General features: G+C 34.2%; 1 protein-coding gene across 3 annotated transcripts in view; it reads left to right on the top strand.

The window, feature by feature from the left end:
• The window catches only part of DENND1B (DENN domain containing 1B), a 259,688-nt gene that overhangs the window by 106,782 nt on the left and 136,674 nt on the right, over positions 1-16,232 (top strand). For all 3 annotated transcript variants that reach the window (XM_078440761.2, XM_078440759.2, XM_078440760.2), the window contains exon 6: positions 13,034-13,103. In XM_078440761.2, coding sequence (XP_078296887.1) covers positions 13,034-13,103 — 70 coding nt within the window. The remainder of the gene's footprint in view (positions 1-13,033; positions 13,104-16,232) is intronic.

The following is a 16,232-nucleotide window of genomic DNA, read 5'->3' as shown; positions in this document are numbered from 1 at the left end:
CAGGAATATTGCCCGTAGTCATCAGTAAAGTGTGAGCAAAGTTACTACAGCATGGTTTATAAGCAAAAAAATGGGACATAAATGTCCCTCAGTAGGAGTCGATTAAGTATGTTATGGTACATTCCCCAGTCTCCCCTGGTGACCAACCCCCCCTTACCTGCTAGAATGTTCTCTGTGTTTTTCACTGATGTGTTACTCTCCCAGTGCCTACAATAGTGCCTGGCACATAGTGAATTCTTAATAGTTATTTGTTGAATAATTAAATTAATGTATAAATGACAGGATGGAATATTATTTATCTATTAGGGAAAATTATATATACATACAGATTCTGACTCAGAGAAATGTTTATGATATATTGTGAAATGAAAAGTTTCTTTCATGGTACGTTCTTATATTATTAAAGAACAATTTATATGTGTATATAAATTCATGTATTTTAAGAAGTAGTTAACAATGAGAAAGAGCATATATTAACATATCATTGTATATATTTATAAAAAAGACTTAGAAGGATAGATCTCTAATTTTGTTTTACTTTCCACATTTCAGCATTTATCTATTTTTTTGTGTGATGAATGAGGCATTTTAACCAGCTTTTCCTTGTTCTAAAATCTAGATATTAGAACTATAAATAGCATATGAAAATCAGTAGGAATTTAACCAGATCATCTTTTGTCAGTTAAAATATGTAGTCTCTTTGCAAGATAAGAGATTATTTTACTAGTGTGTTTTATTAAAGGCCCTTCAAAGGGAGTCACTTGATCATTGTGGTATAGCAAAATTAAGAATGGAAAGGGTCGTTTCATTCTGTGCCCTTGCTTTTGAAATTTGGAGTCACAGTGTGTGAAAGAATGACCTTTGGAAGAGAAAAAAATATGGCTTGTGAAATGACTTTCCCATCCCCATCACGGAACCTGAGATTAGTGTTTTTCTATAATTTCAATTACGAGGTGGTTGGAGAAATGCTGCTATGTCTATAATTTATTTCCTATTTGTTTCCCTTCCAACACTGCTCATTTAATTTCGTTGTATCCTTAAGATGTAGAAGAACGTTTGTTTGTTTCAATATGAAACCAAGACTTAGAATTTAGTAATTTTCTGAGGTGAGTGGGGAAGGAAGGTAGAATTATCTAATAAACTATTCACAGGATTAGTTAGGGCGATCAGGCCTATTCATCTGAAGACCAGGTTTTTTTGTATGTGTGGGGGTTTTTTTGTTGTTGTTGTTTTTGTTTTGTTTTAAATTATGGAACGTGGTGCTTTCAGGGTTGTATGAGAGAATCACCTATGCTGGTATTCTGAGTTTTAACTTGGGAGTAATGTTTGATTCTGTTTTGTGGGAGTGTCCTAGTTTTCTTAGAATCTCACCTTAGTTCTAAGACTTCTTAGAGTTTAGCCTTTAATAGGGCTAAAATTTTAGAAATATGACAAAATACTTGCATAAGCAAGAGACAGACATATGTCTTTAACCATGTTTTTCTGATAACAAAAATAATATATTTTACTAGGGAAAATGAGGAAGATCCAGAGAAGTGTAAAAAAGAAAATAAAGGCACTTGTATGTGCAACACTTACTTAAATTTTTGTATTTCATTCTTGCCTCATTTCTGTAAGACTTGTTAAAATACATTTACAAATCTTCCTGTCAGATAGCAAACTAAATAATGAACTTAGTCTTTAGTCAAAATTTTAAAAATGAATGCATGCAAGTACAGCAGTTTATAAATTGGGAAAGTTGCAGTGGCTTTCACAGTATCCCCTGTAAGTGCTAAGAAGTTTGCACATGGTCAATCGACAGTTTTTTCTTTCCTTAAAAGTTGAGATTTAACACAAAGATGATTTCCTTTCTGATTATAGTTCTCTAAATTTTTAGTTACATGTATCTTTACCTGGAATATATTATGACTTTCAAATATGAAAACTTTTCATACCTTGTCCGTGAACCTGTTGTGCAAAATCAGCCATTTATATTGAAACATACACCATTCTTAGGTGTTCCTCTGTGAGATAATACTGGTTTTATTATTTAGGGGTTATTCTCAATATTAAATGATTTAATATCCTTAGATAGAAATTAATATTTTTCCTGTTGTCTTTGTAATATTCTGCTAAACACTTTAAATTTTCTCTATTGTGATTAAATATATATTCACAAAAAAATCTTTTCATTTGTATTGCCTTCTAGTGGTTGTATTTTAACAATCTAAATTTTAAAAGAAAAATATAAATGTCTCTTGAGTTTGTTGATATTTAACAGTTTAAAATATTTTAGGTCCTTAAAGATAGTCATAATGAGGATGAAATACATTTAAAGGTGGTTAAGATTTTTAATATGAAGTAAAATCAAGTATAAAAGTTGATGTTTACTTTTGAATTTTCAGCCATGGTTGTATACTTTAGCTCTTTCTATGGCATATTTATCCTAGCTTAACAAGATTTCCAAAATGTTCTGAGATATTACTAATTTAAATCTTGCCGTTGTTTGTATTTAGAATTGCTTTCACATGCTAACAAAAATGCAAGAAATAACTTTTTCTCCCCCTAATTTGATTAACATAATTTTAGAACGATAAAAGTGTTGCCAAGGGTTCAAAATGAAATGCCCTAATAAGGAAGACAGATTGATGTTTAGTGTTTAGGGCCTTTGTAGTCCCCTCCTGTGCCTCCCCCTGCACTTTAACTCATACCAAACTTGAAGCTTTCACACTCTTCCTCTGGGCAAATCCCTGAGAAGCAGAATGTTTCAATTTTACACATTTTGTGTCAATTTTCCAGACAGAAAAACAGCCTCTAGACATGAGACGTTTTTCTACGGAAAGGCAGTTTCCTTAGTTTTATTTGATTACTCTAAGTTAGGTTCCTGCTGATCACTTAGACTGTTAGTGGTTACCTGACTATTTGACAAAAAACATTTCCTTTCCTTTATTTAACCTTTGACTTTTGGATGTAAAAGTTTTATCAGCTCTATAGTGGAAGCACAAGTGTGGGGGAAGTCTTCTTACTGCCACAAAATGGATTCATGACTTTATACTTACTGTGTTTTGCCTTATGTCTTCACAAAAAATAAATAAATAAGAAAATCTCATGACTAAACTTGAAGAATCTCTTGCCTTTTAAGCAAATAATTGGTCTAAATGTATTTATTTTACATTTATATATGTTTGCAAGACTATGAGAGTCACAGTTATTCTTTGTTAGAGAAATTACATTTTGGTTTTATAAGACTCAAGTAAAATATTGTCGTTATAGTGTGTTGAGTACATTTTTTTAGCTTTCTAGTATTTTTGTGGTTGGTTGTAAGAAAGCAGATTTTGACTGTCTTTGGGACTATAACATTTAGTGAAAAAATATTTTAACTTACAATTCATCAGTTTAAGGGCTTGTATATTAGTTAGAAATGGCTTTCAACATGTATTGTTTGAAAATTATCTTAAAAGCCACAAAAGTAAAAAACATGAGAATAACATTTCTTACCCAGCATCTTAAGCTTATATAATTTACAATGTTTTATAAGTTTGTAACTTTTATAATATATGTGTTATTTTTACTATACACATTTTGTCTGTAAAGTTTGCAATGGAATCCTGTTAAAATATTTGAATTACTGATGACTTTGTGTACTCCAGAGCATTTTCTTTGTCATATGAAAGAATGAGCAGGACTTCCTGTTGAGTAGTTGCTTCATAACAAGGATTGTGAATTCAGTTACCTACAGGGACCAGGAACGGGATTCAAATGAGATACACAGGTTAAGTGTCTGACAATTAGAAGTCGGGATTAGTGTGGTGATCCAAATAGCACACACCACATCCAAAGACTGGAGTCATTACACAGCTCTAGGTACTTGTTACAGAGTGAAAAATGCGTGCCTGGTATTGCCAGATCTTTTGATTTCTAAGAGGAGCAAGAAGTCCAGATTTTTAAGTGAATTATCTCAGGTTTAGAAGGTGGCAACTTATTTAAACAACAAGGGTGGGTTGATCACACAAAATATGCCCATTGGGCTGGATATGGTTAGTCTGCAGGTCGCCAGTCTGTATCCTCTACTCTAGATGCTATTGTTTATTAGCAACAGAAAATGCCCAAGCTTCCCTGATGTTTCTAGGAGCATGACTGGTTGTAGAATAGCTCCACTTTGATGTGTGATGTTTTTATTAAAATGTGAATGATATTTAGTCTTTAAAAAGGAGCTATTATCACCAAGAATCAGTACAGTTCACAAGTGCATGTTATGTGTAACTAATCACCGTGCTTTATGGCGACACTGGTGTATCAGGAAGTGCTGTAGAAATTCAAGTCTGTTTCTCTATCTCCTGTGAACAAATTATATACAGAAAAAGATATTGGCTACACAATAGAGATTGAAGTTATAAGTCCTCCTATTGGTTAAAACATCGTACTTAGATTGTTGGTAAGTAGACTTACATTACTTTGAGAGGGATGTTGTTCCATGTTGTAGGCCATGTCCTTTCAAAATTTTCAAAATTTTTAAAATTTATAATTGGAAGGAATTGCCAATATGCTAGATGAAAGAATTAAACAGATCTTTATCTGCTGAGATATTTGTCTATATGAACAAAATGTAATTTAAAAGGCTCTGGACAGTAGTTAGATAAACAAATTTTGGAAGATAGAATTTGCTTAAGCAGATAGAAATTATTAATAGACTGATTTAGGTTTAAACTGAAATATATTTTGTCATGGTTTATTTAGCTACCTGAAAATGTCTGCTCATTGGACTTGTTTATTCAAAGGTTGGATATATTATCAAACTCCATGCCTGCACTGGGTGATGGGCTATCTACCGTGGACCCCTGAGCAAGTATTGCTGTCAGATTGATCAGTGTTCTAATCCTGGTCTTGCCATTTGGTAACTTTGTGACCCTGGATAATTTGCTTTAATTTAGTTTCGTCAATTATACACTATGGCGTTATTTTAATGATTAAAGGAGATAACACATACAAAGTATGTAGCATGTTTACATACATGCTTAAGAAGTTTTATTCCCTGTTCTTCCAATTATTTTGACATAGAGAGTCTCATTCTTAGACTCTGCTCTGTATTCTCTAGATGGGCATAGAACTAATAAGTCATGTTACCCAAACAGAAATAACAGAGCATGATGGACCCTTACACATGACTATGAGAATATCCCAAATGTAAACTTTGTTGCGGTGTTTTTTTAAAAAATAGCGTTAGCCTGATTTACAGATGAAATCATATTAGAGGTAGTTATAAAACATCACTGTGTCTAGCAGTGCTGTAAACATAATTAAGTTCAGTGTTGAATTTGATAATTAAGACACTGAACGTGAGAACAAAATCCAGCATGTCATGTATCAAGAACAAACATAGCTTGGTACCAGGATGAAATTCAGTAAGAGTTAGTATTCTTGGAGATCATAAAAAATAGCAGTAATTATATAGATACCAAAATACCTAACACAAATAAAACTGATAAATCTTGAGAAGTAACCTAAATGTTAATCAGTTATTTAATTCAATTTGTTTTATTTTCAAAAACAGTCAAATAATCTTACAGATAAATTATATAAATTAGCTTCTAATGAAAAGTAGGGTTTTAGTTCATCTCCACAATTTGAAAGAAAATTGAAAGAGGAAGATAGCCAATGAAAACTAATAATGTAAAGATGAAAAATCCAGAACACTGAAAAGCATATTTGCACTGTTGGTGGGAAAACAGTATGGGGATTCCTCAAAAAGTTAAAAATAAAACTACCTTATGATCCAGCAATTGCACTACTGGGTATTTACCCAAAGAATGCAAGAACACTACTAATTCAAAGGGATAGATGAACCCCTGTGTTTATAGCAGCATTACTTACAATAGCCAAGATATGGAAGCAGTTCAAGTGTCCATTAATTGACTAACAAATAAAGAAGATGTCATATAAATATTACATAATAATAAATTACATATTTAAATATAAATATGTGTATAATGGAATGTTATTCAGCCATAAAGAGGGATGAAATCTTGCCATTTACAATGACATGGAAGGAGCTAGAGAGTATATAATGCTAAGTGAAATGAGTCAGTCAGAGAAAGACTAATACCACATGATTTCACTTATATGTGGAATTTAAGAAACCAAACAAGGGAAAAATAGAGACAGAGACAAAGCAAATTATGGAGAACAATCTGATATTATGAGAGGGGAGGGTGGGGTGGTGATGGGTTGAATAAGTGATGGGGATTAAGGAGTGCACTTGTGATGAGCACAGGGTGATGTATGGAACTGGTGACTTAACTATATCGTATACCTGAAACTAATAGAATGCTCTATGTTAACTAACTGGAATTAAAATAAAAACGTAAAAAAAAAGAAAAGCATGCAAGATGAAAAGAGCGTTAATGTATTTTGTCTAGAAAAAGATTATCTTATTTTGTAATAACTTATGATACATTTATTATAATTTTTATTTTTATAATGGACCAAGAAAGAAGAATTCGGGTTAAAATGGTTTCACATTATTTAAGTAAGGTGGAAATGACAATATAAGGATTAACAGGTAGGCATGCAACCATCTAAAATCAATAAATTTTGCTTTATCTAAAAATTCTTGAGAGCAAGATAGAAACAGAACAGCATGCTCCTTGAATAGATTAGGTCTCATCTTATGTGAACATACAGATCTGAACTACATGACATATTGAAATTTTCCTGAGGTGACACTTTCTTCAGGCCATTAAAAGTTGAAATATGAATATGAAATGCTTGCAAATGAAAGAAATGGCACTTGTATCCAAGGAGCTGTGGAAGGACATTCTCCATGAAAATTATTTCATTTGAGTTATAAAGAGTGTAGAAAACATGATGTGGTAATTTGCATGGTATTGAGTTGATAATTTAAAAATAGTGTTAGTAATCTTTTTCTTTCTTTCTTCTTTTGTGAGAGATACAGTAGAATAGCCATCTGAGCACTAGAGTTAAAGAGTTGAATAATTTAAATAAGAAAGTTGAGAATACCTATACTAACTTCTGATTTTCAGGTTTCCCAAAGGCTGTAGACCGGTTGTTCTTTAGGCCTTTGTAGTTTATTCTTCTATTTAACTGTTCTTAGTGGGATTAGATTTTTTGTGTCCTATATCCTGGTGTTCCTCCTTTTTGCTTCACTGTCTCAGTTTGTTAAAGCCATCCTTTGGTAGTCTCCCAAAAATAGTGCAAAGGAGGTAAATTTCTGAGTCTGAGCATGACTGAAAATGTTATCAGTCTAGCCCCACCTGTGATTGGTAGTTTCTCTGGGCAGAGAACTATAGTCAGGGAGATAGACACGCGCCCCCCCCCCCCCCCCCCCCAGGTGGCACAGACCCTGGGCCTTGCCACCTGCTCCCTCCTCATTGGCTCTCTGACCTGTGTCAAACTAAATTCCAGATCCTAGGAGAGAAAGTCCCTGGGAATGCAAACACATGGGGTGGGATGGGGAGGACTCCATGATGTCCCCTCCATTTCTGAAGAAAGCTGCCTTGCATTTTGAAGGCATTATCTTCTTACTTTCTGGAATTGCCTGTTTGAGAGGCTCAGTGGCATTTTGAATTTAATTCCTTTGTATGTTACGTGTTTTGTCTTTTTGGAAATTCTTAGGTGCTTTCTGTCCCCTGTTGTGGAATTTTTCACTGTGATATTCTAGTTTGGCTCATTGATTTTATAGTTCGCTCAGTGGCTCTCTCATTCTGAACACTCATATCTAGGAGTTTTTCTAGTTAACTTTTAAAAAAGAAATTTTTATTGCTGTTTTCCCTCTTTTCTTTCTTTTTGGAACTACTGTTAGTCAACTACATGATTGAGTCAGGTACATGATTGGTACCCTGGTATTTTAATGTTTACTCTCCTATTATCTCTTCATTCTAGTTGCTAAGAGATATTTTTGATTTACTTTCTAACCTTTCTATTGATTTTAAGTATTTCAGATTTCATATTTTGAACATCTAAGAGTTTTTTCTGTTTTTTAAAAAATTTTCTTCACTTCTTTTTTAGATTTCATTCTAAGAGCATTCTGTTCTTTATTCAGCTCCTAAGAATATTAGTGATAACTTTTTAGAGTTCTCATCTGTTGTTTGTATTGTCTGTGTTTACTTGGAATTCCTTTTATGTTTGTATTGATGTCTGTATTTCCTCAAATGTCTGGTGGTCGGACTGCTAATTTATATTTAAGATAGAGGCACTAAACTGCATTAGAAAACTTTGTCCATGCAGTGGTGGGTTTCATTCCAAGAAAATAGGACCTCTGAGGTTTTTTTTTGTTTTTGTTTTTGTTTTTTTCTTTGAAAGATTCCTGGATCAGTGTTTCAGGATCCTGGGATGGGGGGAAGTGTGCAAATATACTAGCTACTGGTCATTTTCCCTTCTGTTGGCACCTAGATTTTGGTGTTCTTTCTTTTGCTAAGTCAGTTATCATTCTTCATTTCCTTTTTGTCTTCACAAAACCATTCACCTGTGTTGCTGTTACTTTTTTCTCCATTTCTCTTGTCCTCATTAATTTATACCCTTTTTACTCATTTACTCATCATTTTAGTGCCATTTCCAAAGGGCACAGAGATAAATGTATGTATTCAATGTGCTACATTTAACTATAAGTTGGTAGATATTTTAAAATATAGGCATATTTTATATTATTAGTTAGTATTTACAATCATTATTTTAAAGAACTCTATAACAATTCTGCTGAATAAAGATACTATTTTAACTGTTATTCTGTTATGACTTTAGGTTACTCTTGAATGAAAAAGCATCTTTCATAGCCATTAATGAATCAGACATTATATGAAAAATACAGATAGAAAGTTGTTTTTCTAAGCCTTGTTCATTGATTTTTAAATTTTAAATTTGTTTTATATATATATATAGTGTGTGTGTGTGTGTGTGTGTGTTTGTGTGTGTGTGTGTGTGTGTGTGTGTGAATGTATACACACACACACACACACACACACACACACACACACACAACTCTTGTCAGGATACAATTATGTAGTAAGAGCATCACACTGTTTCTCTTAGAAAGTAGTCTATTGTAGTAATTCTTTGAAAAAAAAGAATATTTGTTAATTGATACTTAACTGTACTGGTGTTTTGTGGTTTACTGTTCTTCTATGTGAAAAGCATACATTTTAATAAATAGAGCTTTGAATAGATTTTATATCTACTAGTGTCTTAATTTGTTAATAAGTGCAGATTTTTTGTGCACAACTGAATTTTGACTTAGTATATTTTGCTTTCATAAAAGTTAATTATAGTTGTATCTAGTAAAATGAATTAAAATGAATTTTCGATTATATGTGTTTTTGGTATCTAAAAGCTTTTTTTTAAGTTAAATTTTGTTTTTTATTTTTTTATTTATTTTAATATATGAAATTTATTGTCAAATTGGTTTCCATACAACACCCAGTGCTCATCCCAAAAGATGACCTCTTCAATACCCATCACCTCCCCTCACCTCCCTCCCACCCCCCATCAACCCTCAGTTTGTTCTCAGTTTTTAAGAGTCTCTTCTGAAAAAAAAAAAAAAAATTTAAGGGGCGCCTGGGTGGCGCAGTCGGTTAAGCGTCCGACTTCAGCCAGGTCACGATCTCGCGGTCCGTGAGTTCGAGCCCCGCGTCAGGCTCTGGGCTGATGGCTCGGAGCCTGGAGCCTGTTTCCGATTCTGTGTCTCCCTCTCTCTCTGCCCCTGCCCCGTTCATGCTCTGTCTCTCTCTGTCCCAAAAATAAAAATAAAAAACGTTGAAAAAAAAAAAAAAGAGTCTCTTCTGCTTTGGCTCTCTCCCACTCTAACCTCTTTTTTTTTTTTTTCCTTCCCCTCCCCCATGGGTTTCTGTTAAGTTTCTCAGGATCCACATAAGAGTGAAAACATATGGTATCTGTCTTTCTCTGTATGGCTTATTTCACTTAGCATCACACTCTCCAGTTCCATCCACGTTGCTACAAAGGGCCAGATTTCATTCTTTCTCATTGCCACGTAGTACTCCATTGTGTATATAAACCACAATTTCTTTATTCATTCATCAGTTGATGGACATTTAGGCTCTTTCCATAATTTGGCTATTGTTGAGAGTGCTGCTATAAACATTGGGGTACAAGTGCCCCTATGCATCAGTACTCCTGTATCCCTTGGGTAAATGCCTATCAGTGCTACTGCTGGGTCATTGGGTAGGTCTATTTTTAATTTTCTGAGGAACCTCCACACTGTTTTCCAGAGTGGCTGCACCAGTTTGCATTCCCACCAACAGTGCAAGAGGGTTCCCGTTTCTCCACATCCTCTCCAGCATCTATAGTCTCCTGATTTGTTCCTTTTGGCCACTCTGACTGGCGTGAGGTGATATCTGAGCGTGGTTTTGATTTGTATTTCCCTGATGAGGAGCGATGTTGAGCACATCTTTTCATGGGCCTGTTGGCCATCTGGATGTCTTCTTTAGAGAAGTGTCTATTCATGTTTTCTGCCCATTTCTTCACTGGATTATTTGTTTTTTGGGTATGGAGTTTGGTGAGCTCTTTATACATTTTGGATACTAGCCCTTTGTTCGATATGTCATTTGCAAATATCTTTTCCCATTCCGTTGGTTGCCTTTTAGTTTTGTTGATTGTTTCCTTTGCTGTGAGGAAGTTTTTATCTTCATGAGATCCCAATAGTTCATTTTTGCTTTTAATTCCCTTGCCTTTGGGGATGTGTCAAGTAAGAAATTGCTGCGGTTTAGGTCAGAGAGGTCTTTTCCTGCTTTCTCCTCTAGTGTTTTGATGGTTTCCTGTGTGAGATTCAGGTCCTTTATCCATTTTGAGTTTATTTTTGTGAATGGTGTAAGAAAGTGGTCTAGTTTCATTCTTCTGCATGGTGCTGTCCAGTTCTCACAGCACTGTTTGTTAAAGAGACTGTCTTTTTTCCATTGGATATTCTTTCCTGCTTTGTCAAAGATTAGTTGGCCATACTTTTGTGGGTCTAGTTCTGGGGTTTCTATTCTATTCCATTGGTCTGTGTGTCTGTTTTTGTGCCAATACCATGCTGTCTTGATGATTACAGCTTTGTAGTGGAGGTTAAAGTCTGGGATTGTGATGCCTCCTGCTTTGGTCTTCTTCTTCAAAAGTACTTTGGCTATTAGGGGCCTTTTGTGGTTCCATATGAATTTTAGGATTGCTTGTTCTAGCTTCGAGAAGAATGCTGGTGCAATTTTGATTGGGATTGCATTGAATGTGTAGATAGCTTTGGGTAGTATTGACCTTTTAACAATATTTATTCTTCCAATCCATGAGCAGGGAATGTCTTTCCATTTCTTTATATCTTCTTCAATTACCTTCATAAGCTTTCTATAGTTTTCAGCATACAGATCTTTTACATCTTTGGTTAGATTTATTCCTAGGTATTTTATGCTTCTTGGTGCAGTCGTGAATGGGATCAGTTTCTTTATTTGTCTTTCTGTTGCTTCATTATTAGTGTTTAAGAATGCAACTGATTTCTGTACATTGATTTTGTATCCTGCGACTTTGATGAATTCATGTATCAGTTCTAGCAGACTTTTGGTGGAGTCTGTCAGATTTCCATGTATAATATCATGTCATCTGCAAAAGTGAAAGCTTGACTTCATCTTTGCCAGTTTTGATGCCTTTGATTTCCTTTTGTTGTCTGATTGCTGATGCTAGCACTTCAACACTATGTTAAACAACAGCGGTGAGAGTGGACATCCCTGTCGTGTTCCTGATCTCAGGGGGAAAGCTCTCAGTTTTTCCCCATTGAGGATGATATTAGCTGTGGGCTTTTCATAAATGGCTTTTATGAAGTTTAAGTATGTTCCTTCTATCCCGACTTTCTCGAGGGTTTTTATTAAGAAAGGATGCTGAATTTTGTCAAATGTTTTTTCTGCATCGATTGACAGGATCATATGGTTCTTATCTTTTCTTTTATTAATGTGATGTATCACGTTGATTGATTTGCGAATGTTGAACCAGCCCTGCATCCCAGGAATGAATCCCACTTGATCATGGTGAATAATTCTTTTTATAAGCTGTTGAATTTGATTTGCTAGTATCTTATTGAGAATTTTTGCATCCATATACATCAGGGATATTGGCCTGTAGTTTTGTTTTTTTCTGGGTCTCTGTCTGGTTTAGGAATCAAAGTAATACTGGCTTCATAGAATGAGTCTGGAAATTTTCCTTCCCTTTCTATTTTTTGGAATAGCTTGAGAAGGATAGGTATTATCTCTGCTTTAAATGTCTGGTAGAATTCCCCAGGGAAGCCATCTGGTCCTGGGTTTTTATTTGTTGGGAGATTTTTGATAACTGATTCAATTTCTTCGCTGGTTATGGGTCTGTTCAAGCTTTCTATTTCCTCCTGTTTGAGTTTTGGAAGTGTGTGGGTGTTTAGGAATTTGTCCATTTCTTCCAGGCTGTCCAGTTTGTTGGCATATAATTTTTCATAGTATTCCCTGATAATTGCTTCCATTCTGAGGGATTGGTTGTAATAACTAAAAGCTTTTTTACAATTTTTAAAATAGGCTCCCTGTTATTTGTATTGCTGTTATTTTGAAATTTACCATCCTAATTGAGTGTCAGTTTCAAAGTAATTGATTAATTAAGTGCATAATCCTATTGTATTATGTATTCACTTCAGTAATCATTAAGAGATGACTTTATGTTTTGAAGGCTTTTGAAAATTAGTTTATTTTGCATTATGTTTTATTACAGTGGTTAAGTTTCATCCTATGAGTACTTTTGACACACTCATACCATGCATACCATGCTATAGGATTAAATAATTTTACTGCAGAGTTAAAATCGAAGTGTGGAATGAATAACTTTTATAATAGTACTTTGGGTTATTATTATTTTATACAGACTAGTAATAGATAACAGGTAGAATTTTACTGCTACCAGTAAGGAGAACATACGTATAGTTTTTTTTCTGCCCACCAGGACTAAGCTGTTTGAAATAATGCATATTTAATGTTTGTCATCTCTCTTTTCTTGATTCTAGATGATACATCCATATACATTTTTAAAGTTTTTTTTTTTTTTATTACAGTTACCTGCCATGGTTTGAAGTATATTACAAGCTTCTAAATACTCTGGCAGATTACTTGGCTAAGGAACTGGTAAGCTATGTTTTTTCCTTACTTTTTTTTAATGTGGTTAAATATACATAACATAAAGTTTACTATTTTAGCCATCTTTAAGTGTACAGTTCTGTGTCATTAAGCACATTCACATTATTCTGTGCAGCCATCAGCATCATCATCTCTAGAACTTTTCTGTCTTCCCAAACTGAAACTCTGCCCCATTGAACAATAACTTCCCTTTCTCTGCCTCTGAGTCCCTGGCAGCAATCATTGTATTTTCTGTCTGCGTGAATTTGACTGTGTACCTCCTGCAAGTAGAATCCTACAGTATTTTTTCTTCTGTGACTGGCTTACTGGACTCAGCATGTTTTCTAGGTTCATCCATATTGTAGCGTGTGTCAGAATTTCTTGCCTTTTTGTGGCTGAATAATATTTCATTATATGTACACACCACATTTTGTTGATCTGTTCATCTGGAGATGAACACTTGGGTTGCTTCCACCTTCTGGCTCTTGTGAACAGTGCTCTTAGGAACATGAGTATACAAATATCTGTGTGAGTTGCTGTATTCAGTTCTTTTGAATATATACCCAGAATTAGAATGGCTGAATAATATGGTTATCCTATGTTTAGTTTTTGAAGGACCGTCAAAACACTTTTCACATAGTGTTACCATTTTACATTCCCACCAGCAATGCACAAGGTTCTAATTTTCCTACATTCTCCCAACACTTGCTATTTTCTGTTTTGTTTTTGTTTTATTAGAATATCATTTACACACAACCTTTTATTTCAGGTGTACATAATGAGTTTACGTTTATGTACATTGTGAAATAGCATCACAATAACTCTAAGTACCATCTGTTACTATACCGAGTTACAGATGCGTGTGTGTGTGTGTGTGTGTGTGTGTGTGTGATGGGAACTTTAAGATTTACTTTATTAGCATCTTTCAGATTTGCAGTACAATATTATTGATTATGATTACCATGCTATACATTATATGCCCTTGACTTATTTATTTTGTAAGTGAGAGTTTGTATCTGTTATTCTCTTCACCCATTTCACCCATTCCACCAACACTTTCCCCTCTAGCAACCATCAATTGAATTTGTTCTCTGTATCTATGAGTTTTATTTTTTTGTCTCTTTGCTTTGTTTCTTAGATTCTGAATATGTCAAATCATATGGTATCTGTCTTTCACTGTCAGATTAATTTCACTTAGCATAAATGCCCTCAAGGTCCATTTATGTTGTCACAAATGGAGAGGTTTTGTTCTTTTTTATGGCTGAATAGTATTCCATTGTGTGAGAGTGTGTGTGTGAGTGTGTGCGTGTGTGTGTGTGTGCTTGTGTGCCTCTTTATCCATTTATCCACTGATGGACACTTAAGTTGTTTCCATATCTCGGCTATTGTAAATAATACTGCAATGAACATAGGAGTGCATATATCTTTTCAAATTAGTGTTCTTGTGTTCTTCAGATAAATACCCAGAGATGGAGTTGCTGGATCACAGTTCTATTTTTAATTTTTTGAGGAACCTCCAAACTATTTTCCATAGTGGTTGCACCAGTTTACATTTCTATCAGTAGTGCACGAGGGTTCCCTTTTCTCCACATCCTTACCTATGCTTGTTATTTCTTGTCCTTTTTGCAATAACTGTTATGACAGGTGTGAGGTGATAACTCATTGTGCTTTTTATTTGCATTTACCTGATGATTAGTGATGTTGAGCATCTTTTCATGTATCTGTTGGCCATGTGTATGTATTCTTTGGAAAAATGTCTATTCAGATCTTCTGCCCATTTTTAAAATCATTGCTTATTTTTTTGTTATTGAGTTGTATGAGTTCTTTATATATTCTGGATATAAATCTTTATTGGATACATGATTTGCAAATATCTTCTATTCAGTATATTGCCTTTTTATTTTGTTGACGGTTTCCTTCACTGTGCTTCTAAGTTTGATGTAGTCTCATTTATTTTCTTCCTTCCTTCCTTCCTTCCTTCCTTCCTTCTTTCATTGCCACTGACTTTGGAGTCAGATCTGAAAAAATATCGTCAAAACCAATGTCAAAGAGCTTACTGTGTTTGTTTTCTTCTAGGAGTTTTATAGTTTCTGCTCTTACATTCAAGTCTTTAACCAATTGTGAATTAATTTTTGTATGTGGTATATGATAGTGGTCTAGTTTCATTCTTTTGCATATGACTGTCCACTTTTGCCAACACCATCTATTGAAGAGATTGTCCTTTACCATATTCTTGCCTTCTTTGTCATAAATTAGTTGACTATGTATGTGTGGGCTCTCTGTTGTGTTCCCCTGATTTTTGTATCTAGTTTTTGGCCAGTAGCATACTGTTTTGATTACTATATCTTGGTAATATAGTTTGAAATCTGGGGGCATGATGCCTTTAGCTGTGTTGTTTTTTCTCAAGATTCCTTTGGCTATTTGGGATCTTTGTGTTCCATACAAATTTTAGGATTGTTTGTCTAATTCTGTGAAAAATGCCATTAGAATTTTGATAGAGATTATATTGACTCTTCAGATTCCTTGGGGGTAAAATGGACATTTTAATAGTGTTCTTTCAGCCCACAAGACCAGACTATTCATTTGTGTCCTTTTCAGTTTCTTTCATCAGTGCCTTACAGTTTTTAATGTATAGATCTTACACCTCCTTTATTAAATTTATTCCTAGGTATTTTATTCTTTTGATGCAATTGTATATGGGATTGTTTCCTGATTTCTCTTTCTGATAGTTAATTGTTAGTATAGAAACACAACAGATTTTTGTATATTGATTTTGTATCCTGCAACTTTACTGAACTTGTTTATCACTTCTAAGAGCTTTTGTGGTGGCATCTTTAGTGTTTTTTATGTATGTATGTATATATCAAATCATGTCACCTATAAGTAGTGACAGTTTTACTTTTTCCAGATTAGATGTCTTTTATTTCTTTTTTCTGCCTTGTTGCTCTAGCTAGGACTTTGAATACTTAGTTGAATAAAACTGGTGAAAGTGGGCATTCCTGTTTGTTCCTGATCTTGAAGGAAAAGCTTTCAGCTTTTCACTGTTGAGTATGATGTTACTTGTGGGTTTGTCATATATGGCCTCCATTATATTGAGGTACATTGTGTCTGTACCCCTTTTGTTGAAAGTTTTTGTCA

This window comes from Panthera onca, chromosome F1 (genome assembly GCF_046562875.1).
Source record: "Panthera onca isolate mPanOnc1 chromosome F1, mPanOnc1 haplotype 2, whole genome shotgun sequence".
Classification (NCBI taxonomy): domain Eukaryota; kingdom Metazoa; phylum Chordata; class Mammalia; order Carnivora; family Felidae; genus Panthera; species Panthera onca.
Note: the sequence above shows the minus strand (reverse complement) of the source record. Positions and strands in the feature narration are given on the sequence as shown.